Source organism: Melanotaenia boesemani, chromosome 23 (assembly GCF_017639745.1).
Source record: "Melanotaenia boesemani isolate fMelBoe1 chromosome 23, fMelBoe1.pri, whole genome shotgun sequence".
In the NCBI taxonomy this organism is placed as follows: Eukaryota; Metazoa; Chordata; class Actinopteri; order Atheriniformes; family Melanotaeniidae; genus Melanotaenia; species Melanotaenia boesemani.
Window position 1 is genome coordinate 6,396,597 of NC_055704.1, and position 25,746 is coordinate 6,422,342.

A 25,746-nucleotide genomic window follows, 5' to 3' on the forward strand; every position below is an offset into this window, starting at 1 on the left:
CATCCATGACGAGCATTGTGTTTGCATGCATGTGTGTTCTGGGTTTGTGGGGACTTCGATAAGTTGTAGACGTTGTGGGGGCATCCAGCCCTCACTTCATCACTGGGCTGTTTGAGGGTTCAGCTTTAAAATCAGATTCCAGTCAAATAGGATCCTCACAAAGATACAGGAATAAAGCATTCGTTGTGTTATCAGCACTGTCCAGCTTCTCAGATTTTTCCTGCCAAACATCCGTTTCCTTGGCAACCGACACAGGAAACAGGAATTGTGAGTCACAGGAAGTACTTCTAATCAATATCAAGTCTTATTTTCTTTAGTTGTTTTCTTGTTTCCAACATGTCCTCCTGCTGTCTGCGTTGCTGCGGGAACAGTTTGGTTTCATAGTCAGACCCACACAGACCAGCTGGCTAGCATGCTGTTAGCAATTAGCAGGCCACCAGCTGCCTGCCAGTATGCTAGCATAAGCTAATGGTTTACCAGAGGTTTGTTCTGAACGGAGCTCTCTTCTCCTGACTCTGTTTTACCAGAATAATGATGTTATTCAGTCTAACAGGTAAACTCCCTCTGAGTTTATCTGGTGGGATGGCAGCCAACACAGATATTGCAGATAAAAGTTTACAAGTTGTTACACAGGGCCTTTAGGATGGATTTAAACACTCCATCGTTGATAAACTCTGACACCTTCTGTTCATTCTACCCGGAGGGAGGCACTACCTTACAAGCTAAAGTCAGGGAATAGAATTCTCTCTGTAACATGATTTTCTCTGTAAGATAAACACCAGAGGTTATTAGCTACTGCCAGGTTTTAGTTCAGTGTTCTTTAAGCCCCCATGCACAATATAACTGTACTGGCCTTGGAAATTGTCCCTTTGTTGCCAACTCTCCAACAACAACTAATTTTATAGTTTCTGGTCAAACCCTGAATTCCTCAAACCTTTTGCTGTAATTAAAACACTTACATAAAGCCGAATTTCCGTGCAGCCATTCTGTACGTTGTTGTCTGCATGTGTTTTTTATGTTGTCATTTACTATCTTTTGGGCTGTTTAGTCTTTTTGTGGACTTTCTGTGACACTTTGTAGTATTTTTGGAACATTTTGTGGTCATATAAAGTTTATTTATATTTCACCAATACACAAATTGTATTTTTCTATTATTTAATAACTATTATACTATAACTATAATCTTTAACTGCTTGCTTTACTGTTTGGTACAACAAATGTGTCACTTTATACATTTTATCTTATTTAAAAATGATCAAAGTAAACTTGTCTGAGCCATCTCTTCCATTTGGTTTGGGTATCCAATGCCCAAAGCAGGTATTAGTTATTTTAAAAGTGAATCAAGTTTTTGTATTATCAACCATAATTTCAACCATTTGATTAAGAAACACTGATTCTTATTGGTCTCTCAAGGAAATGAGAAAACGCATAATATACATTTTTCCACTCTTTTTTTGTTTTGGTGTGAACATTAAAGAATTAAGTTCATCTATAAAAAGAATAGATTAAAGCTGAAAATGATGGTTATATAACCATTCGCATAGTTGATGTGTTGTTTTTTGTGTATTTTTGTGAGTCTTTTTGCAGATAAAAGGACTCGAACAAATTACAAATTTAGTTGATATAAATGAAAAGAAACTTTAAACTGTTAAACTATCTGAATATCTGGTGTAACTCTGATTAAAACTGCTCCTCCATCTCCTGACTTGTTTTTTCCCCTCCCCTCCTCCATATCCTGGCTTTCCTCTCCTTTACCTCCCACCCACCTTCCTCCTGCTCTTCCTCCCCCTTTTCCTCCCTTTCTACAGGATGGGCAGGGCAACTTCCAGAATACAGTCTGAAACTCAGAGAACTCCCCTGCAGGATTACTACACATAAATTACAGTTAAACTACAGAAAATACCGGCTCACTCAAATTAAAATAGCTGTGGACTCATTCTACAAGAGGAACTACTACAGCCACAGGAAATACTTCATCAAAGTACTCATCCTGCTCCTACAACAGGAATATAACACATCTGCTCCATCAGGAACTTTGCTCAAGGCCTTCCAACCAAATATCAATCTAACACAGGAACCAGCCACCTCACACTGGACCAGAACCAGTGAGAATAGCCGGAACCAGGCCATAACCAGCAACGAACCAGCGGGCCAGTCTGAAGAGTGCACCAAAACCAGACCAGGAAAAACCAGACGAGATCAGCAGAAATCAGTAAAGGCCAGTGGAAAAGTTTGATGGGACTGCTGACGACAGGTGAGTGTCTGGTTACTGGTTTTCCTTTCTGGGTCTGGTTCTGTGTGTGTGCCATTTTTCTGTGGTTAGTCCACTAATCAGTGAAATTTGACGTTTTACCTCATGAACGGGACAAGAACTTCTGTTAGACTGGGAACCAAGTTGTGTCTGAAATCCCTCATGTCCTAACCAGCTGCTCCCTCTGACCACAAACGTCCCGATCACATGACCACATCCCGGTCTCTGCGGATCCTGAAGCCTCTAAAAGCTTTTGGTTGTCATTTATCCACGCAGATGTGGTTGCTAAGGAATCTTTGATTCAGACATGTTGTCCTGAACAGCTTCAAAGTCACAAAGTAAATGTATCTTTAACCTGGTCTTAAATTCTCTTTGAGGTCGTTTCATGTCTTTCCAGTTTTTAAAGTTTTAGAGTAAATTTAACATTTTTTGTCGTTTGAGCTGCTGTTTGGTTGGTTTTTTTGTCTTTGTGGTGGTTTTTAAACCATTTGATGTCAGATTTAGTGTCTTTCAGACTTTTTAGTCTGTTTTTTAAGTATCTTCTGTAAAATCTCATTTATATGATTTTTATGTCTCTTTATGGTTGATTTGAGTCTCTGGTGATTTTAGTCTTTGTGGTTTTTCTTGGAGCTTAGTGTGTCATTCTCTTCGTCTCTTTTAAGTCTCTTTTTTGCCTAATTTAGTTTTCTTTCAGACTTCTTATGTTTTTCTCATTCCAGTCCCTAAATTCCTTTGAAGTGATTGAAATTTAAGTCTTTTAGTCTTCTGGTGTCTGGTGCTTTCTGGTGAACCAGTCTGTGTTCACACCAGTTTTACCTGAGCCAAAGTGGAAGGACTTAAATTTGCTGGTTACATTGTCCGGCTCCATCATAACCAGCAGTTTCCCAAAATAGATTATACGTGCAAACGGCAGTTTCATGACATGTTAGGATGTCAACACCAGCTTATAGAAGTCTTCTGCTGCTAGACAACATAACTCAGCCAGGTTTTATTCTTAACTAATAATTCCAGTGTTTGATCTGAAACTTATCTTCAATAGTCATCCTACATCTTCATCGATCGGTTTCTTCTTCAGTGGTGGCTGCTGTGGTAGCTGCAGCTGGAAAGATGGACAAGTAACGTCACGTCCAGCTCCATGTCCGTCCGAGTCTTATTTCTGTTGCGGTATTCTTTCTTCACAGTCTGGCTTTCAGAGTGTTGTTTTAATTTTTTCCAAACTTTATTGAAACAGCGTATAATACAGCACTTGTGTGAACACTAACGATCAGCATTGGTCTGGGTTCTGCTTTTCTTTTCTCTTTTACTGTGTTGAGACATCAGTCATCCAGAAGTGTGACGCTCAGGCGAATCAGATTTTAATCACTGATGACATCACGGTGAATCCACCAACCAGTTCAAACCAGTTCAAATAAGGTTTGGGAATTTTTAGAGGCCTTGCTATTGCTTTGTGTCTGTTAGCTATCCCTTTTGTTTCTTCATGGTCGTTTTGAGTCTTTTAGTAGTTTTGTGTATTTTCATGGTTGATGTGAATCTGGTTGTTTTTGTCGAGTTTTACCTGGTTGTTCCTGTTCGTAGTTAAACATGGTCTCCTTTCTTTGCTGTCATGTTAACTGGTTATTAAAGTATCACCAGGAGATAGATGTGAAACAGTTAATTGACATTGTTCATTAAATTGGGAGATTGTAAAGTTGCCCTTTAAACTCATCTTTGTTTTCTTTAAAGTGTTTGTGGCCATTTAGCTTATTTAGCCATTTTTTATATATACAGGACTAAAAAACCCACAAACACCTGCTACCATCTGGATTTTGAGTACCACATGACTGTTGGCTCTGGTTCTTCATCAGTGGTACTAAAACTCTCGGGCTGATATGCTTATTTTTAAGATAGCTGCTCTTTGGGCTATAATATTGAGCACAGCTCACTTTTTCTTTACAGAAACATGTTAATTAAACATGAAACCAACAGTAACACTTAGAAAAAGAGACAAGTCTGAGGGATATCAATGTCTGTAGGACAGCAGCAGCTCAGCTGAAAGAGCTGACGTCCCGGGTCAAATCAGAATAATAACAATTATAATAAAAAGAAAACCCAACAAATTAAGAGGATGGAAGTCTGTGGTCCAAACACAACCTAGTTACAGACCTGTCCCTGGAAGGTGGTGGTGTTCTGGACCAGCATGTTACATGCTGCTTCTGAGCTGCTTCTTTTCCATTACTTCAAACGTCTTTGCTGTCATTTGAGTCTCTTCATATTTGCTTTTATTCTCATGGCTCATGTCTGTTCGCAGTCATTAGTGTCTCGTTGCCGTTGTTCTATGTTTATGGTCATTCTGAATCTCTGTTTTCTGTCTCGTTGAACTGGGTTTATTCTCTTTTTATGTCTTTGTGATAGCTTTAACTATCTTTCTGGCTGAACTTTGCTGCTTTCAAATGATTCATTTATTTTTGTTTAGATGGCCTTAAAATGATCTTTGGGGCCTTTACACAGCAAAGTAATAATCTTATAGGATTATAGAGAGAAACGTGATTATTTCTCTCTATGCAGAAGCTTGTAACGGTGAGAAGGACAAACTTCCTTTCAACAGAAAGAAACCTTGAACAGATCCAGCAATGCATCCGCAGCTGTTTGCTTTCACCAGCTGGCTGAGGGAGAGAAAATATCTCATTCTCACTGGCTTCCACAGAAAAGTCTCATGTTCAGCCCTGGAAACACCCTTAAACAGATAGTTAGGTTGATTGACATTTTTGTTCAGCATCCGTCACACATTTCTTTACAAATGCAAATATTTGCTCTGTGGTAAAAATCTGGCGCTCTAATGAATTCTGTGTAAAAGCTCAAATTTGCATGTGAGCTGCATTACAGTCCATAAAGCGACTCTAACAGGCAAACCGATGCTTATCAGAGGAACTTATCCACCTCTATTACCAGAGAAATTGTAAAGAGTCTGTAATTAAATGGAGTACAAACTGAACTACTGTATGCCACTGATGCACCAGTCTGTTGCGAAATAATATCCTGTTAGCATCAGGAGGCCTCCAGGACTTAAAAAACAAACAAAGCATAGAATCAGGTATTTAAGAATCCAAACAAACACATCAAGAGTTTAATTAACTTTAATATTAATATTAAGGAAGGAGGACCCTTCAGACTGTTCCTTCATTCCTCCCAGCATGCAACAGTACAGAAACATTATTCTCAGGTTATTTTAACTGATTTTAAACAAATTTTTCCTTAAAATAAGCTTGTAATTATTGCATGTCAAAAGTTGTTTTTTGTACTTGAACATTGCTGAGTGAAGTAGCAGTGTGTTGCTAGCAGATTTTAACATGACATAAACGCTCATCCCGGAACCGAGAAACAGAAAAATGTTAATACAGAGCATTATGACGGAGGTGAGTTGAAGATAATTACCTTAATATTGGCCTTTGGTTCATTTGAACCTGCATGAGTTTCTAAAAAAATTTTTCTGTTCGGTTTCAGGACAACTTCAGTTTTACTGTAGTTCAGAGAAGATGGCGTGGTTTGCCACAGCAAGGTCGCGGGTTCGAACCTTGGCTGGAGGTTCAAACAGGGGCTTTTTTGTGGAGTTTGCATGTTCTCCCCCTGTATGCATGGGTTCTCTCCAGGTACTCCATCTTCCTCCCACCATCCAAAGACATGCATGTTAGCTTAACCTAGGAGTGAGCGTGAGTGGTCTCTCTGTGTTGGCCCTGTGACGGACTGGCCACCTGTCCAGGTGAACCTGCCTCTCGTCTGTTAATTGCTGGGATAGACTCCAGCTTCCCCACGACCCTTAATTGGACTAAGTGGTACAGATAATGAATGGATGAATATTTTATTGATTATTTGGGAAATTAGGCTCATCATTTATGTTTAAAAATTAAACCTTTATGTTGTAAATTGAAGAGATTTGACTGATAACTTAAACATGTTGGTAGATTAGTTTATTTCTAAGAGGAATTTTTAAATATCAAAAAAGTTTCAATAAATTTTTTTACCTAGTAAAAACATTACTTTCTTACATTAAATTAATAATTCTATTACTAATTTAAATGTAATTATTATAATCAATATAGTGTCTGATAAGGTGAAATGAGCGTTTTAACCTACAGTCATTGTTTATTTATGTCTTTCTAAAACAACACAGTGGATGTGGACATTTTGCTGGCCTTCATCAGTGTGTTTATACTGTGGTATTTCTGCTTTTAAATATTCTTTCTATCCCTGACTAATTGCTCCATGTGAGAGGATCCATGTTTTGTTGTAGGTTCAGGTGGCCTGTGTTTGCCAGACAGTGGTTGGTACAGATTTGTGGTTATAGCTTCTTTTTTATTAACCTAATTGCTTGTTTTGGGGTCGTTTTCATGGATTTGGTTGCTTGTTTTGGCAAAGCAAGTTAATATGTATAACTTTTCATGTACAAGACAATTCAATGTGCTCATTAAGACATAATCAAACTGGTGTGTAAAAGTCATAACAAAGTCAGAATAAAATCATATAAAACAAAACAATTAAAAGCAGCAACAGATAACTAGATACTAGATAAGTTAAACGGTACAGTGCAGATTTCATGCTTTGATGCATCACAGCTTCTTCATGTTCAGCCATTCCTGCTTTGTTTTAATGCCAGGTTGCACAGGAAGTTACTTTATTTCAACCAATCAACAAATCACAGTGTGTCAAGCCCCCCCATTTTGGGTCGGATCGGTTGGATTTGTACCCGACGGAAGGGTCTCAAAATATAATAAGTCGGGTTAGATATTAGGGTACCCTTCCCAGTTTTCATGTGTGGAAACGCACAAAAAATGTGTCCCAAGTCGCCACCGTTGGTGGAAACGGATCTGGGGCCTGTTCCAGAAAGCAGGTTCAGTTACCTCTGAGTCATGTCGGAAACTCTGGGATAGCTTTGGGAGAGCTTACTCTGAGCTGAGCAACACTGTGTTTTCGGTTCCAGAACAGCTGCTTTCAGTTGGTTCAATCAACTCTGAGTATCTTTACTCATAGTTGAGAACCACAATAAAACTACGTCATCAATGGATCGCCGATACCTGGATTCACCATGGCAACCACTGACAAAAAGCTGCCAGTTCTTATGCAAGTGTGCGGACAAGATGACGATGTATTTTGTAAAGAAGGGAACATTGCTGCTTCTGCTGAAGCATCATGGGACAAAACTGCAGCCTGGGTGGACTGACTGGATATTTAAACTGGAGCATGTGGGTTGATATTGGTTGATATAATAAAATCTGAGTTTTATTTAGGTTCAGTTCCACTGGGAAAAACACATGTAGGCAACTAAAGATGAAGAATAAATACATCTTTTACAGAGGTAATGTTCCAGACCATCATTGTAGATCTTTTATCTCTGTTTCACACTGGTTGATATAGAAATTAAATATTTTGCTGCTATTTCTGCAACTAGTTGTTAAAACCCCCCAACAAATGCTGTTTTAACTCATATGATATATGTCCTCTCACCTGATATCTTGATATAAAGGTTTTTCAACCCCCACAGTTAAAGATAGTCTCCTGTAGAACTTAGTCAACCACAGCAGGAAACCCTGCTGTTGAAAATACTCTTCCACATATGGTATTTTAAAATATACAGAAACAGACTGATCTCCTTCATCACAGAAGGAGGAAGAGGATGGTGAGGAGACACCGTCTGCTGGGATCCAGAGAGGCCAACAGTAGATCTAGAGAATCTGAATGAGTGCAAGATGGTACAGTTTGATGAGATATCCCTGGAATCTCGTTGGTATGGACAACACATGTCTGACAGCTGCTTCAAATGGGAGGAGGCAGGTAGAAACTCAGGTTTCTTTATGGTGAACCTGCCAGCGAGGAGGTTTACTTCATGGACTCAGTTACGAGGGTAACAGAGTCAGGGTAGGGCTTACGTTTCGTTCTAGAACAGAAAGCTTGTTTTGGGGTTTTGGGGGTGTTCAAATAAAAAAGTAACTTTTTATCAAGAGCTCTAAATAAAAATTACAATTTCCAAATCTGAGAAGCTTGAATCAAGTTATTGTATGTGACCATAGTAAATTGGTTTCATATAAATCAGCTGATCAACACAGTGGTTAATGGAAGAAGTCTATATTAGGTTTAATGGTTTAATGAACAGAAATGGAGGAAAAAAAACCTTCCACAAAGACGTGACACCAAACTTGTGCCTGTGAAACTCATTTTTGTTTATTTAAAGATGGATATCTGATTGGCTGCCCCTCTGCAGGCTTCCTGAACTCAGCCAATTAGACAAAGGGGATGTTCTCTCTTAAATAAACTGGTGCTAAAACAGCTTCTCTCAGAAAGATGGTGAGAGACTGCTAAACATGACTCTGTGCAATAAATACCTAAGATTATTTTCAACTTTCACACAAAGATGTTTTTCAGAAGTTCTAGAGAAAAATCAGGAGGTGAAAATGAACATAAAAGACCTTCAAGACCCCCATTGAAGTACATTTCATGTGGTCTTATATCCTGCTACATATCTTATGGTGCATTGATGATCTTTCCAGATCACCAGCCTCTTTCCTTTAGTCTGTCTCATATTTCCTGCTCATTATCTATGATTTCAAAACTGGCCCTGTAGATGTTTGTAATAATGTGCTCAAGTCTAACTTTTCTTCTGATCAATAATTCACTTTTTTATTAGAAAGAGTACACACATACATATATATGTGTGTGTGTGTGTGTGTGTGTGTGTATGTATAGCTAATTTTTTTGTTGCTGTTAGTTTTTAAAGAATTGAAGCATACGAAGAGAGATGAAATGACTTTTTGTAAAAGTCATTTTAAACATTTTACGTATTTTATTCAGGAGAATAAATATGGCCGACACTCGCTGATATGACCTCTGGTTTTGTTTCCTTTTTCTTCCTTGAACCTTTTCTCCAAGTAGGAAAGCATCTCTCTGAACTTTACCATCAGATACGTTTTTAGCTTTTTAACCTCATTACTAGTTGAAACGCCTTCTCACAGCCTCGCTGCCTCAGAGCCAAGTGGACAAATATCTTCTGGATTAAAGCATTTCAGATCGTTTTGTTATTTCCAGCGTAGCTGCTGCATTGTTCATGTTGTGTGGGTGGACAGCGGCTCTGCTCAGGACAAAAGCGGGAAATGCTTAAAATGATGACCCCGAGTTATTTCAGGACAGAGCCTCCTGCTGCTCTGAGCCAACAAGAATTTCACCTTCCAGGACAATGACTTTGAAGCTTGAACATCCTGGATTAGATCGGTCCTGAAGGAAACCTGAGGACTGACTCGAGATGTTACATAACAGCACTCTGCAGTGAAGAGAGCAGGAAAACAACACAAAGCTTCTGTTGCTCCCACTGAGTATTACCTGAAGGACCCATTCACATTTACAACAGCAAGCATAAAGATAAAAAGGAGTTGCTCTTTTTTGCTGTGATTGCCAACGCAGCAGCAGAGACGTTTTGCTTACTGAGGTGTGAAAGTCTGATTTTCAGCCTGACGAAGGAGCATTTGAACAGAGGTGTTAATGAGGGAAGAATGAGAAGAGAAACAGGATGACTCAAAATGGAAGAAAAGCTGCATCAACATTCATTTCTTTCTCTGAAAATCTGGCTGCTGCTTTGATGTCAGTGGGTTTTAAACTTGACCTCTTTCTGCTCCAAACCAGTGTCACAATATTTATGCAAGGCAAGTTTATTTTGAGTTCTTTTCCAGGCAATTTTTTTAGGTCTTTGTGTAAAATGCATTGCAGTCAGGAGGGTTATGTCTGCAACCAGTTCAGCTATTCGGAGACAAAAAAAATAAGAAAAAAAAAGACTAATCAGAACTTAAATATTTTAGCTTGTTTTATTAGTTTTTTTTTTTTTTTTTTTTTTTAGAATTGCTCTCTATATCAGACGTTTAATTAATTACCCGAATATAACGGGACAGACAGCGCCATCTGCTGGTAGGTGGGGCCTGATCACCATATTTATAAATCCTGTATAATTAATGAGGTGAAATGTGTAGGCTCATCTCCAAGACATCACAGAAAATGTATGTTTTTATAGAAATAATACCTGCTGGAGTGGGACTTTGAAATGTGAAGGATTGATGTAAGATGTCTATGTGTGAGATGAACTGAGAGAAGCTGCAGAGATCAGACGTGTTCGGTTATTCATAAAGAAGTTGCTGTTTTTGGTGGCACAAAAAGATTCAGTGAAATCTGTGAAACACAGTAACGATTTTAGCTTGTAGAAGAAATTTAAAAATTCTGCATCTTTATGACACCACGGTAATATTTATTTATCAGACTGATGGACAGAGGGGCGTGGCCTGTAGAGGAAGAAAAGTAACCAGTAGTGAAATATTTCATTATTAAATAATAATAATAATAATAATAATAATAATAATAATAATAATAATAATGATAATGATAAGATTTAAGAAATAACACATTTTGGTTTAGAGACCGCTGCAGTACATTGCATTATGTGATACAGCACATCAGGCTGGTTCTTACTGCAGAACTGCAACAGTTTGCATGCCATGCACTACAATTAGTCAGAATCATTTGGTAGTGTTAGCTGCTATGTCGTAGCTGCTGTGCTAATCAGCACATGCTAGTATAAAATTAATTGCTACCTGTCTTTAATTGAAATAATGATAGCTATATTTGTGTCAGTTAGTACTAAATAAAGCAGAAAACTTACTGTAAAAACAGCCACATTTATTCCCATTAAATTAAAAATTTGGCTCTTTATGAGATAAAATATGGCACAAATTCTCCAGCAAAGAAATAAATAGGAAATTGAGTCAGAAAAAAACTACAGTATAGTTTTAGATTAGAAGTGTTATAGTGTTTTGACGGTGAGGGATTCAGAAACTCTGTCGGAGCTCTGCCACTGCAGATTTGTGGTTGAACAGCTGTCACTAAGCTCAGTTTGCTTTTAAGTTTAATCAATTAAAGTGTAACTCATAATAAATTACAATATAAATTGTATATAAAAGATGGACGGAGCCTCCATGACATCACCCATAAGTTTCTGAAGAGCTGAATTAAAGCTCGTTGGGCTGTTCCCACCATCGCAATCTTGGTAGCGTCACACGTGTTTTCATTCCCGGAAAATCCAAAAATGGGCAAAGAGGTGGAGCTGGGAGGGGGACTGTGAAGGTGGGGGTGGATGATTGACACCCATCATACTCTGAGCTGCTTGTAACTAAGCGCGAGCTAACCCGAGCTAACCCGGAGCTAACGGTAGCTAACCAGCTAATAGAGGTAGGCGGGCTAAAGCTAAGGCGCACTGTTAGCCGGCTAAAACTGCAGTTGTGCTGCACTTGCCCTTCTTTCCGAGGATACCTAACAATGAAAAGGGCATAACATCTAAATGGATGAGTTAGAAAAAAAATTCACCCCCCTCACAGTTGTCATGAAGGTAAACTTGACTTATTAATCTTAAAATGTTTTTTGTACCAGGCTTTAAACATGTTTATTTCTGCTGTGAAGTTGGTCTTTGCAAATATGTTTGGGGATTTGCTCTGTTTTGGAGCCAGCCCCTAGCGGAGGAGGGGTGAACTGCCATGTTTTGCACTTCCGCAAAGGCTTCACATTTCACCGTCAGAGGTTGCCGCTTGGCTGTTCCAGCCAGCAGCTCTGGAAAGCTGCAGGCTGCTTCCTGCAGGTTGTGGCAGCTGCAGGAAGTGCCGCTGTAAGTTGCTGCTGCTACGATTTGAGCTGCTGTCTGTCTCCAGATGAGTATTTGCAGGCAAAGAATAAAGTTCGGTGTTACTTTTACACAAAAGCACAAATCTGTCACATTGCAGGAATATTTAATCAGAAACTCTGAAAGAATAGAAGTCTGAAACTATCAAATCATAGGGCAGCACGGTGGTGTGGTGGTTAGCACCGCAGCCTGGGGAGAAGTTTCACACGTGGTGACCTTTCTGTGTGGAGTTTGCATGTTCTCCCTGGGTTCTCCGGCTTCCCTAGGTTACCCTAAATTCTCCCTAGGAATGAGAGTGTGTGTGAATGGCTGTTTGTCTCCATCTGTGTTGGCCCTGCGAAGGACTGGTGACCTGTCCAAGGTATACCGTGCCTCTCACCTGTTAAAATGCTGGGATAGGCTCCAGCTTATCCACGACCTTTAATGGACTAAGCGGTTAAGATAATAAATGAATGAATGAACTATCAAATCTACACTGTATAAGTTCAGATTCCTTCATATGCGTTGGTGGGTGTGGTTTTCTATGCCTGTAAAGTGAGAACCAATCTGTTTGCATCTGGAGGAAGAACTATGGTTTTAAAAATTTTCTTGTGATGTAGATAACCTCTCTATGTTACAAAAAACATAACCTGGTTTTACCGTGTGGAGGGTAGAGAGCCATCTTTTACCCACAAATCCTGTTTTTAAAATAAATAAAACAAAATAATAATTTCATCAACAGTATATGTGCTTTTCATCACAATTAGGTAATACTGTGTTGTTTACAGCTCAAACAAACACATTTTTGGGGGCACTACCCCTTTAAATGGCTTCAAGAAGCTGAAATAAACAAGCTTTAATTTAATTCATACATGAAAAGCCAACACTCCTCAGTGTTTATGTATTACAACTAATAATGATCCATTTAGGCTGTGAGCAACTTTCACAACACTTGAGGGTCAGAGGGATACTCATCATCATCATTCTGCAGTTGTTTCTGTCCAGCATCTTCGCTCTCTGGAAAGGTTTTATAAATCTCAGGTGATTCACAGCCTCTGATTGATGGAGCTGAAGGGTTTGCTGAAGTGGAAGCTGAAAATCAAAGCCAGCAACTCTTGAGCTGATTATGGAGGGAGTCATCGAGGCTGGAGGTGGAAGGGCTGGACATTAATACAGACTCTGTTTGAGACTGTAGCAGTGTTACTACAGTAAGCAGAGATTCTGTACTGTGATGTTATGACCTCCTCTGATGTTTGGGTTCAGTGTTAACCATTACTCTCCATCAGAACAGGAAGTTCATAAACACTCCAGATAAATACAGAGAGCTTAATACAATTAAACAAAAGACAGGAGAGATGATGATTGACTGCAACTGTTTAATCCAATACACAGAACTGTGTGCACAGAGCAGCATGGCGGTATCACTGCAACTATGGATTCTAGCAGCATGGCTGTATCATTGTAACTATGGATGCTAGCAGTATGGCTGTATTACTGTAACAATGGATGCTAGCTGCATGGCTGTATGACTGTAACTATGGATGCTATCAGCATTGGCTGTATGACTGCAACAATCGATGGTACCAGCATGGCTATATCACTGTAACTATGGATTCTAGCAGTATGGCTGTATGACTGTAACTATGGATGCTATCAGCATTGGCTGTATGACTGTAACAATCGATGGTACCAGCATGGCTATATCACTGTAACTATGGATTCTAGCAGTATGGCTGTATGACTGTAACTATGGATGCTATCAGCATTGGCTGTATGACTGTAACAATCGATGGTACCAGCATGGCTATATCACTGTAACTATGGATTCTAGCAGCATGGCTGTATCACTGTAACAATGGATGCTAGCTGCATGGCTGTATGACTGTAACTATGGATGCTATCAGCATTGGCTGTATGACTGTAACAATCGATGGTACCAGCATGGCTATATCACTGTAACTATGGATTCTAGCAGCATGGCTGTATGACTGTAACTATGGATGCTATCAGCATTGGCTGTATGACTGTAACAATCGATGGTACCAGCATGGCTATATCACTGTAACTATGGATTCTAGCAGCATGGCTGTATCACTGTAACTATGGATTCTAGCAGCATGGATGTATCACTGTAACTATGGATTCTAGCAGTATGGCTGTATGACCGTAACTATGGATGCTATCAGCATTAGCTGTATGACTGCAACAATCGATGGTACCAGCATGGCTATATCACTGTAACTATGGATTCTAGCAGCATGGCTGTATCACTGTAACTATGGATTCTAGCAGTATGGCTGTATGACCGTAACTATGGATGCTATCAGCATTGGCTGTATGACTGCAACAATCGATGGTACCAGCATGGCTATATCACTGTAACTATGGATTCTAGCAGTATGGCTGTATCACTGTAACTATGGATTCTAGCAATATGGCTGTATGACCGTAACTATGGATGCTATCAGCATTGGCTGTATGACTGTAACAATCGATGGTACCAGCATGGCTGTATCACTGTAACTATGGATTCTAGCAGCATGGCTGTATGACTGTAACAATAGATGGTACCAGCATGGCTGTATCACTGTAACTATGGATGCTAGCAGCATGGCTGTATGACTGTAACAATCGATGGTACCAGCATGGCTATATCACTGTAACTATGGATGCTAGCAGCATGGCTGTATGACTGTAACAATCGATGGTACCAGCATGGCTATATCACTGTAACTATGGATTCTAGCAGTATGGCTGTATCACTGTAACAATGGATGGTAGCAGCATGGCTGTGCTTAGAGAGAAGTAAAGACCCAGCCACCTATTTTGTTAACTTATGTTGACGCCAATGCTTTACAGTGGAAATTTAATATTCATATAATGCTAGAACAGCAACTTACTTCCTGATAGTATAATTTGTAGTGATGTAAGGGCACATCTACATTGGCACCGTTTAGTTTGCTTTAGTTTAGTTTAGTTTGCTTGTTTAGTCCGCTTCCATGGATAATATGGTTTGTTTAGAGTCGTATGAATGCTCAACTCTGTTGAAGCATTGCTTTTTGGTCCAAACAGCAATCAATAGCTGTTGTAGCAGGGAGGAGCTGCCCGCTGCAGTGCCTGTTGACAATGGTTAGAGTGCTGGAAATGACAAAAGTGATCTCGTTTTTCTGAGCGGTAAACTCATAAGTTTCAGAGGACCCCGAGATTCCATATTTAAAGATGGCTGCCCCCAGTACCACCTGTAGTCCATTGTTGTCTTTATTAAATCCTGATAATATATTTTGTGTCAGTCATGTTTCTAGAGTAAACAGCAATAAGTTATTATTAAAAATCACACTGTTGCAGCGGGTTTGTTCATGAAAAATCTTGTCACTATGTGTGGTTTATTAATCATTATCACCAAAATTGGCTGCTGTTCTCATTGTGCACATTTTTACAATAGGCTTGTGATTTTCTAGTTTTATACGGCCTTGTAGATGCTCACAAATGGGCTGTTTCCCTCCCGATGTGCCTATTGGGGTATGAGTGTGTGTGAATGGGTGAATGTGACAGGTAGTGTAATGCACTATATACTGTAAGTACAAGTCCATTTAACATTTTCATATTCTCGGCCACTCGTAATTCTGAGCCAACTGAAACACACCATTATATCATCTAATGGAAGTATGCACGCATTGGTCCAAGTACAACATCCTGAGGAACTCCATGACCAACTGTGGAGTGTGAGAAAGACTGGAAATGGTCTGTGGTTTTTAGCCCAGTAACATGTTGCATTTTGTTGTATTGAAAGGTTTTGTTCAGTAGTGTCAGATGCAGCTCTTTTGGTTCATTGCCTGAGGCCATGAGGAGATCGAACCTTCATCAGTAGATGTCTGAGCTGTGAAGTAAGCTTTCATGAAACCAAGTGTGTGAATGCAGGATTAGCAGCACGACAAAGCTGTCGAACCTGCAAAGCAGCTGCACACTTTATTGCTGATTAAACTGATTATTAAAACAAGGCTGAATCTTATAGAAACAATGAGTTGCATTATTCAGTTAACATTTAGGGAAAACTGGCATCATTCATCTTCACTTCACCTTTTTCCACTTACAGCCAACACGTTGACATGAATGTGTTTCTAACTGATCTATCCATGACCGTCACTTCTCTGAACAGCTATGAGGGTTGATGTGAAAGCAAATAAATAGTCTTTTTAACCCAATACTGAGACATTTTAGAGGTTCACATGTCGTTCTGTGTAAAGAAAATATTCCCCCTCAGGTTGAGGCTGTTTAATGTCTCTGTAATTACCTGGCTTTTACTGTGTTAATGAAAGGACGTTTTTCATTTCTCTTCTGGTTGATTACTCTGTTCATTTCATTCTCTTGTGAAAATCAGCTTAAACTGTATTTGGGGAAATGGTTCTCATCGCAAAATTCAATCATCATTGTGGGTCAAAGCAGCCAAGATCTCAAAGACTCACCGCTGATGCCTTCAAGAACTACTGGAGATTTCAAAAGGAAAGATTTCAATTCAGGAAAAAAAAAAAATCAGGAAAATATCAACTCTGCCACTGGACTTCTGAAGAGCAACCACAAAGTTCACTTTGGATGTTAGACGAAAACATTTAAACCACAGAGAATGGAGCAATGAAAAAAAGACCTAGTCAGGGATGTTTTATTTCTATTAAAGGACAAATGAGTCCATTTTTATACCAAACATCAAGATTTTGAAGAGTTCGGCGTCCTTCCTCGCTTCTGTTCAACTAGTTTTGACTCAGTGAAATCTGTAATTTAGATTTTAGTGAAAAAAAATTATTAATTTAATATTTATATTTTACTATCTTTTATAATTTAAACATGACTGAGTACACCAATCCAAGTATCTGAGATGGTTCCCTCTTTTGTTCTAGCTCTGAACTCTCATCGTTTTCTCTGCATATTGATCTGAAATTAGAAAACTGATGGCAGCAGATTTGACTTTTTTATTAGTAATCCTGTGATCCCGTCAAGTGTCTCTCTGGGGATTGATGTGAAGGCAGCTAAATGCTACAAGGGAGGTTGACAGCGAGAGTCAGCAGGTACCACAGAAATTGTTCTGCTGCGTTGCCATAGCAACAGTGAGCATGTAGATGGGGAAGCTTTTTATAACACACACACACACACGGTGTGACACAGTGAGGTTAGCACAGGATTCCCTGCTATTCCAGTTTCTATGACAACTCACAACTCATGCTCGCCTCTCCGTCTGTCTCACTTTCATCTTCAGCTGTAATTGGAAGCAGCCATTAAGTTCTGACTTGAGATCTGCTTGCCTTTATTAGCATGGATGCTGGTTAACAGCTAGTTAGCAACACTGACAACTAATACAACCTGCAAAATACCCTGTTGTAACATCATCATCATCAGCAGCAGCAGCAGCAGCACAGATGGAGTTGGTCAGAAAGGACTGAACATAAAATTCTGTTTAAAAACTAAATCTTTGTTCACCTGAAGCCTGCCGAGGTAACTCTGTTTTCAGTGTTTTTAGTTTATTTGTGGTTGTTTTCTTACTGTTTTATGCTTGTTTACAATCTCCTTTAGTCAATTTGAATCTTTACAGTTATTTTGTTAGTTGATTTATTTTATTTTATTTATTTATTATTTATTTTATAAAAGGAAAGTAACAACAGGAAACCAAAAACTAGAGTCATCTTTCCCATTTTCCCCAGTCATCACTGGTTTGGGGAAACTTTGTAATTTATGCTCCCAGATTCTCTGCTAGACATGAACAATGTATTAACTCATCTATGAGATCACGCCAAGACTTCATAGTTGAGCAACACCATCAATCAATCAGTCAAACTTTATTTATATCCCACTTTTCATACAGAGGACGCATCACAAAGTACTTTACATAAAACATTGGTGAAATGTGAGAATAATGGAAACAAAACATGTGAACACTTTCTGAAAGCTACTGGATGCAGGAGAATATAAACAGGGGTGTCAAACATACGGCCAGGGGGCAAAAAACAATCCAGGAGAGGGTCCAGTTTGGCCCACAAGTTAATTATGGTAAATGTAAAAATGACATAGAAGAGATTAATTTAAATATTTTAATTGAAGTAACGTTAAGAAGTAATTTCTCTATGCGAAGTTACAACGTTTCCAAGGCAGGAGGAAAACTTTTTCTAACTTTTCTGACCTTTCAGATGTGACTTTAGTTTGTATGATGAGGTGAGTCCATTCACATGGTCAGGATTACTACACACTGGAAATTTTCCAAAAACAACCTCTGGATATGACACTGAGCATGTGTACTCAATGTCTTTGGTCGACCATGGCGAGGCCGTTTCTGAGTGGAGCCTGTCCTGTTAAACCTCTGAATGGTCTTGGCCATCGTGCTGCAGCTCACTTTCAGGGTGCTGGCAAGCCCAGTGTAGCTTAATGTAGAGCAACTAATTTTTTTTTTTCAGATCTTCAGAGAGTTCTTTGCCATGAGTTGCCATGTTGAACTTCCAGTGACCAGTTTGAGAAAGTCTGAGAGAGATACCACCAAATTTAACAAGCAACTGCTTCCCATTAACACCTGAAAACTGGGAACACTAACAAGTCACATAATACCAGGGGGGGTAAATGGCTAATTGGGTCCAATTTGGACATTTTCACTTAGGGGTGTACTCACTTTTGTTGCCAGCAGTTTAGACATTAATGGCTGAGTGCTGAGTTATATTGAGGGGAAAGTAGATTTACCCAATTAAACGGGCTGTACACAGACTACTTTACATTGTGTCAAGGTGTCATTTCTGCAGTGCCGTCCCATGAAAAGATAAAATTAAATATTTGCAGAAATGTAAGGAGTGTGCTCACTTTTGTGAGATACTGTGTGTGTGTATATATATACAGTGCAACCGGAAAGTATTCACAGCGCTTCACTTTTTCCACATTTTATTATGTTACAGCTTCATTCCAAATTATATTAAATTAAGCTCTTACCTCAAAATTCTACACACAATACCCCATTATGACAAGGTGAAAAAAGTTTTTTTTTTAAGTTTTTGAATTTATAAAAAATGGAAAACGAAGAAATCACATTTACATAAGTATTCACAGCCTTTGCTTAATACTTTGTTGATCCACCTTTGGCAGCAATTACAGCCTCAAGTCTTTTTGGATATGATGCTACAAGCTTAGCACACCTATCTTTAGGCAGTTTCGCCCATTCTTCTTTGCAGTACTTCTCAAGCTCCTTCAGGTTGGATGGGAGACGTCTATGCACAGCCATTTTCAGATCTCTCCAGAGATGTTCAATCGGATTCAAGTCTGGACTCTGGCTGGGCCACTCCAGGACATTCACAGAGTGGTTCTGAAGCCACTCCTTTGAGATCTTGGCTGTGTGCTTTGGGTCATTGTCCTGCTGAAAAATAAACCGTCGCCCCAGTCTGAGATCTCGAGCGCTCTGGAACAGGTTTTCATCCAGGATGTCTCTGTATATTTCTGCAGTCATCTTTCCTTCTATCCTGACTAGTCTGCCAGTTCCTGCTGCTGAAAAACATCCCCATAGCATGATGCTGCCACTACCATGCTTCACTGTAGGGATGGTATTGGCCTGGTGATGAACGGTGTCTGGTTTCCTCCAAACATGACGCCTGGCATTCACACCAAAGAGTTCAAGCTTTGTCTCATCAGACCAGAGAATTTTGTTTCTCATGGTCTGAGAGTCATTCAGGTGCCTTTTGGCAAACTCAAGACGGGCTGCCATGTGCCTTTTACTAAGGAGTGGCTTTCGTCTTGCCAGTCTACCATACAGTCCTGATTGGTGGATTGCTGCAGAGATGGTGGTCCTTCTGGAAGGTTCTCCTCTCTCCACAGAGGAACTCTGGAGCTCTGCCAGAGTGACCATCAGGTTCTTGGTCACCTCCCTGACTAAGGCCCTTCTCCCCTGATTGCTCAGTGTAGACGGCCAGCCAGCTCTAGGAAGAGTCCTGGTGGTTCCAAACGTCTTCCATTTACGAATGATGGAGGCCACTGTGCTCATTGGGACCTTCAAAGCAGCAGAAATTTTTCTATATCCTTCCCCAGATTTGTGCCTCAAGACAATTCTGTCTCGGAGGTCTACAGACAATTCCTTCGACTTCATGCTTGGTGTTTGTGCTCTGACATGCATGGTCAACTGTGGGACCTTATATAGACATGTGTGTGCCTTTCCAAATCATGTACAATCAACTGAATTTACCACAGGTGGACTCCAATTAAGCTGTAGAAACATCTCAAGGCTTATCAGTGGGAACAGGATGCACCTGAGCTCAATTTTGAGCTCCATGGCAAAGGTTGTGAATACTTATGTAAATGTGATTTCTTCGTTTTCCATTTTTAATAAATTCAATAAATCTCAAAAAAAACTTTTTTCACCTTGTCATAATGAGGTATTGTGTGTAGAATTTTGAGGTAAGAGCTTAATGTAATATAATTTGGAATGAAGCTGTAACATAATAAAATGTGGAAAAAGTGAAGCGTTGTGAATACTTTCCGGATGCACTGTATATATATATATATATATATATATATATATGTATTTCATGTTTTCTAAAAGAATAGTTTCATAAATGTAAACATCTGAATGTAGTTGTACGTCTGCACTAAAATAAAGGGAAAATGTGGAGTTATGAGTAAGTTATGTTATTTTACTGGTTTTACTGGAGATTAAATTGTGCTGAATGTGGTTCCCGAATTAAAATTAATGTGAGAGAATGTGAGAATCTTGACGTGAAGCTTGTGTTAAAGGACATTTTATTGACTGGGGATTAAGATCCAATACTGCTGTTAAAATGCTGTTGGTAGACAGATGTTTTCAGTGGATTTTCTCAGTAAACATAACAAGTAATAAAGAAATGTAACCTTTTTTTCTCAGAATAAGCATCTTTCAGCAAAATAACACATTTACATTTACAGTTAACTCGAGTAAAACAGTAGAGAGGAAAAATGAGATGCTACTCTGAGTGGCCGTGGAGCTGAGGGTGAAAAACAGGATGTGATGTAACATCCCGAAGGCATTATGAGTGTTGAAAGTGGAAATAAAAACGGAGTCAGCAGATGACCTGAGGAAGACGTAATCCAACAGTCGGACAACCAAACGTGACTGTGCTGCACGTCGGTGCATAAGCTCAGACGGTTTTACTGCAGAACCCAGTATGAATATGCTAAATATCTGCTGTGAGAGAAGTCTGTGGGAGGCTGTTAGAGTCCTGCTCATTTCTTTGGATGGATAGAACTATTTTTATAACTTGGTAATGATTAATTCATCCAGGACACCAGACTGAACAGATTCCTGTTTTCATCATGTTTTTATCTTTATTGATTAAATAATCTGTTAATTCTGAGAATCATCAGCAGATGTTTTAAAAAAATCTGTCAGAAAATAATCATCGTTAGTCCAGTTCATGTAATTTATAACACATGGTTGTTAAAAAGATGTAAATTAGAAACACAGCCAGATTTAAGACATTAAAAGTTGAAAACTAAAATACTCTAAAGACCAAAGAAATAAAAACTAATAAACTAAAATCCTGCCTTTACAAGTTGGGTGCATTTTCTTTCTTATGAGGTGTATATGGTCAAAATCTGAAGTTCTGGAGGAAAACGTTTGGTCTCAGCTCCTGGATTTGAATGGATCAGTTCTAAACCTGATGCTTGCACAGCCTGATATCTTCTGAGGTGGTACATGATAAAAAGTTTGATCTCTTTATTTGGTCCTGAAACAAGATTAGACTATTGTCCAAATCATCATTTGTAATTTATCTTTTAAACATTATTTGTTTTGGAAAACTGAAAAAAAAAAAAAAAAAAAAATCCAGCTGGAAACTCTGAGATGCTTTAATGGCTTCCTGCTTCATGATGTTAGTCAGTCAGTGTGTGGGACGCGATTTTCCTTTAATTAAAACCTTTTCGCCACCTGGACGTGACAGTCTGCGTGTGGCAAGGTGTCGTAGTTTTCCTCGCTGTGGTTCGTCACCTCGCTCGCCGGCTGTAATCGCGGCTCTGTGTGTTCCAGCCACATGCCTCTGAGTCCGGCTGCTGACACCAAACATGATCGCCCACGGCAACAGGCGGTTACTAACGGCAACCCCACAGGCTCTGCTGTCGCCAGGGACGACGACGCAGAAGACGCATCCTCTGGAAACAGCATCGTGGTCCGCATCGGCATCCCGGACCTGCAGCAGACGGTAACACACACACGGACACGCAGCGTGTTTTTACATGAATATAAGACACATTACAAACCTGTCTGTCTGTCTGTGTCTGTCTCTTTCTCTGTCCGTCTGTCTGCTTCTCTGGCTCCGGCTCTATCAGAAGTGTTTGCGGTTGGACCCAGAGTTACCAGTTTGGACCAGTAAGCAGAAGGTTCTGGTGACGTTGACTCAGTCTCTGTCGGATGTTTTGAACTATGGTCTCTTCCAGCCGGCGTTTAATGGCCGAGCCGGAAAGTTTCTGGATGAAGAGCGGCTGTTGAAGGAGTATCCCCTCCCCCCCATCACACCCATCCCGTACCTTGAGGTAAACGTCCAATCATGTCGTAGAATCGTGTAAAGGACAAGTCTGGTGTTTTTCTGACCACATGCACACATAAAACCTTAAAAACACGTCACACTTCTCCGTCTTGGAGGGATCGTTGAAGTTTGTTTTTCCAACAAATTGAAAAAGTGGTACATTTATTTATATAACACAAAAATAAAAAGCACAGACAACAGCATTTTAAATAACATTAAGAAAAATAAAACATTTAAAACATAACAACAAAGACTTGAACTAAAAACCAATGAATAAAAATAAGTCTTTAATATGGCAAAAGCAGCCAAAGAGAGAGAAACATATAAACCAACATGTATACCTGTAAATAGTGAAGAAAAGAAAATGTAATAATTGGATTTTACTGTAAATTACATCATGTGTAATAAACAACATAAAAAGGAAGAGGGTATTTATTGTGTAAAGTGTATCATTGAGTGGGAAGACAATCTGGAGAATGAGCTCAAACAATTGAATAAAAATATCTACATGTATTGATTTGCACAACTGGAATCTGAAGAATAGAGATATGCAGCATTTTACAGCCACATAATTCTGTCTTAAAATTCTGGGAAAGATGGGAATTTTATGGATAATAAGCATAACAGATTTCCACATCTGTTGTTTTTCATTATAAAGTTAAGTTAGATGGAATGCAGCCAGTGTTGTTTTCGTCAGCGATGACGAATTTATTTTGCTGATGAATCTTTTTTTTTTGACAATAACGAGACAGCGATGAGCTAAAAATGGCTCTGATGAAGAAAACATGACGAGACGTTTATGAGATTTCGTTGATGAGACGAAAATGTTCAAGGGCTGATTGTCTGACATTAAAAATGAATGACATTTCTGCCTGTTGTGATTGCAATCTGTCAGTCAGCAATGCTGTTGCACCTTGGCCACGCCCACCACCAGATGTGCAGCGTGCACACAGACAAGCAGTTTATTCAGTCATAGATGAATCATGGCGGCAGCATTGACGAAGGGGTTTGGTGGAAGCGATGAAACGATATATGGACATATTTTAACTATAATCCATCATAATTTCACTTGCAGACCAGGTCAAGTTGAGCATGTGTTCTTCATCCACTGCTCATATTTTGGGCATGTGTATGTTCAGGGTGGAGTATTGCACTTCAGAAAATTCTCAGAAATAAAGCCACAGTTACCAAAGTAAGGAAGTTGTTGCTCTTTGCTTTTTTGGAGTAATTGATTCCACAGTTAGCACTTTATCTGTGCGATGCTTAACCCGAAGTAGATCAGAAAGTATTTGCTGTTGGTTGGGAAACCTTCTAAATCTAAAAGCATTCCTTTTAATTTTGTAATTATTGATGAAAATAACCAAACAACAAGCTCGCAATGTGTTGCTATATGTGGAACTTATAGATCTGCTATTTTCTTGTGTGACATTTGTGTATGATGAAGTAGGGCATCAATTCATGAAAAAAGATGAAATATAGAAATAAAAGGTTTCTGCTCAACATCAGTTAAGTATAACACGGCAGCTTTGCATCTCTGTTGATGGGAACGTCTCGACTAAAGCTATCAGTCTGGTAAAGGATCTGGTTATTATGTAAAAGCATCAAGGTTAACTTGTTTTATGAATTGCAATACTTGTTGTAAACTGTCAACCTTGATTCCACTTTTTAATACGTAGTATTAACCTAAATTAATTTGTTAAAAACTAATACTTTTTTTATTTGACTAAAACTAGACTAAAACTATCAAACTTAGAAATGACTGAAATGTGACTTAAACTAATAAGCATTTTCGTCATGAAGCCTTAAAAAAAAAAAAATACTAAAACTGAGATGCCTGCCCAAAACAACACTGATTCCTGGTCCTCCAGTACCGCTGTCCTGCATATTTTAGATGTTTCCTTACATTAATGAATGGCTCGTAGACAAGCTTTAAAAGAACTTGAACCATTAATCTGAATGACCAGAGGACCAGGATTTGTTGTGACAAAGAAGAAGAAAACTGGCTCATCTATTGGTTGGATCTGTTGGTAAAGTAATTTTTTTGGACGCTGGACAGAACAAGGGAGGCATCTCATTTATATGGCTGCTCTTGATACTTGTGTCTTTTTATTATTATTTTATTTGTATTCCTATAACAAATACCAAGGCCAGGCGCCCCAGAGACATGTACACGTCCGCAGCGACCACCCGTCCCATCCACCATCACCACCCCCACCAAACTCTCGCCCAACAGACGCTGTACTTTCGCTATTTTAAGTTCCTTCTTTTGTGGTTCTCCACATTGTTTACATGCAGTATTTGGATTAAAAGCCAGATCAGATTGAGAGAGGTGGGTTACACCGATCGTTGTTCCAAAAAATATGCACGAAAACGCACAATCCTTATGTTGGCAAGAAATGATCCTTCCTGCACATGCCCGTTACATCATAATTTACTCAATAAAGTTTATTAGATGAATAAAAAGTTAGGTGTAGTGGAAAACTGAGTAAAACCAAAACCCTTCTGTTTGGTTTAATACATATACATTGCTTGATATTTTAAAAGAATGTAAAATTAAAGGTTAACAGCCAGTCGGAGTTGGCTGAACAATGACGTGGTTATAAACTAAAAAGCCGGCTGATTGTTGGATTGATGTAAACGGTGAGATCCTCTACAGAATATTGTTTCCACCTTATTGATTATAAAACTACTGAAATGACAAAAACAGCTGAAAATGAATGAGACATGTTTTCATGAAGTGGTTTGAGGAGAATTTTTGGATGTGTATGTCGCCACACGGTGGTGATATCTGTTGATGGTTGTAATTCAATAGAAGTAGTAGTTGCAATAGCAGGACATGAACCTAGAGAAGGAATTTTAAAAATGGAAAAAAAAAAACTGTGGAGGTCATCCACGGGAGGAAAATGAAGAAATCATGAATTCCTTTAATCTCTGGGAACATCTGGATTGTTGTACGATTCTTGGAAAGACGCCGGCCTCAGCTGTCTGATTAGAAACCAAAAGCTGAATAAAGTGACAGAAATGTGCTCATGAATGCAACAAAAGACAGTAAAAGTCCTTTCCTGAGAGACTGAAAGGACACAGCTTCTATTCTGAGCCATGAGAATCCACAGCTCAGAATTGAAGTGTTTCCTGAGTTGTTACAGAAGATGCCGCTCGGTGTTTGTTCCTTCTTTCAAGTTTAATCCGCTGCTGATCCAGAACCAGGATCAGTGTCATGAATGACAGATGCTGGGTGTCACTGCACACCTGTACAGTCTTGTTTGAGGCTTTGTGTTTTAATTATGGTCATTTCATTTTAAAAGTGCAGCGTGCAACGAATTCAAAGA

At 39.1% G+C, this 25,746-nt stretch overlaps 1 protein-coding gene across 1 annotated transcript in view; it reads left to right on the forward strand.

Moving 5' to 3' along the window:
- The window catches only part of shank3b (SH3 and multiple ankyrin repeat domains 3b), an 85,498-nt gene that overhangs the window by 18,509 nt on the left and 41,243 nt on the right, over positions 1-25,746 (forward strand). Inside the window, exons 2-4 of the mRNA XM_041976921.1 lie at positions 1,809-2,254; positions 21,922-22,093; positions 22,221-22,424. Of these exons, the coding sequence (XP_041832855.1) occupies positions 21,926-22,093; positions 22,221-22,424 (372 nt within the window). The 5' untranslated portion in view covers positions 1,809-2,254; positions 21,922-21,925. The remainder of the gene's footprint in view (positions 1-1,808; positions 2,255-21,921; positions 22,094-22,220; positions 22,425-25,746) is intronic.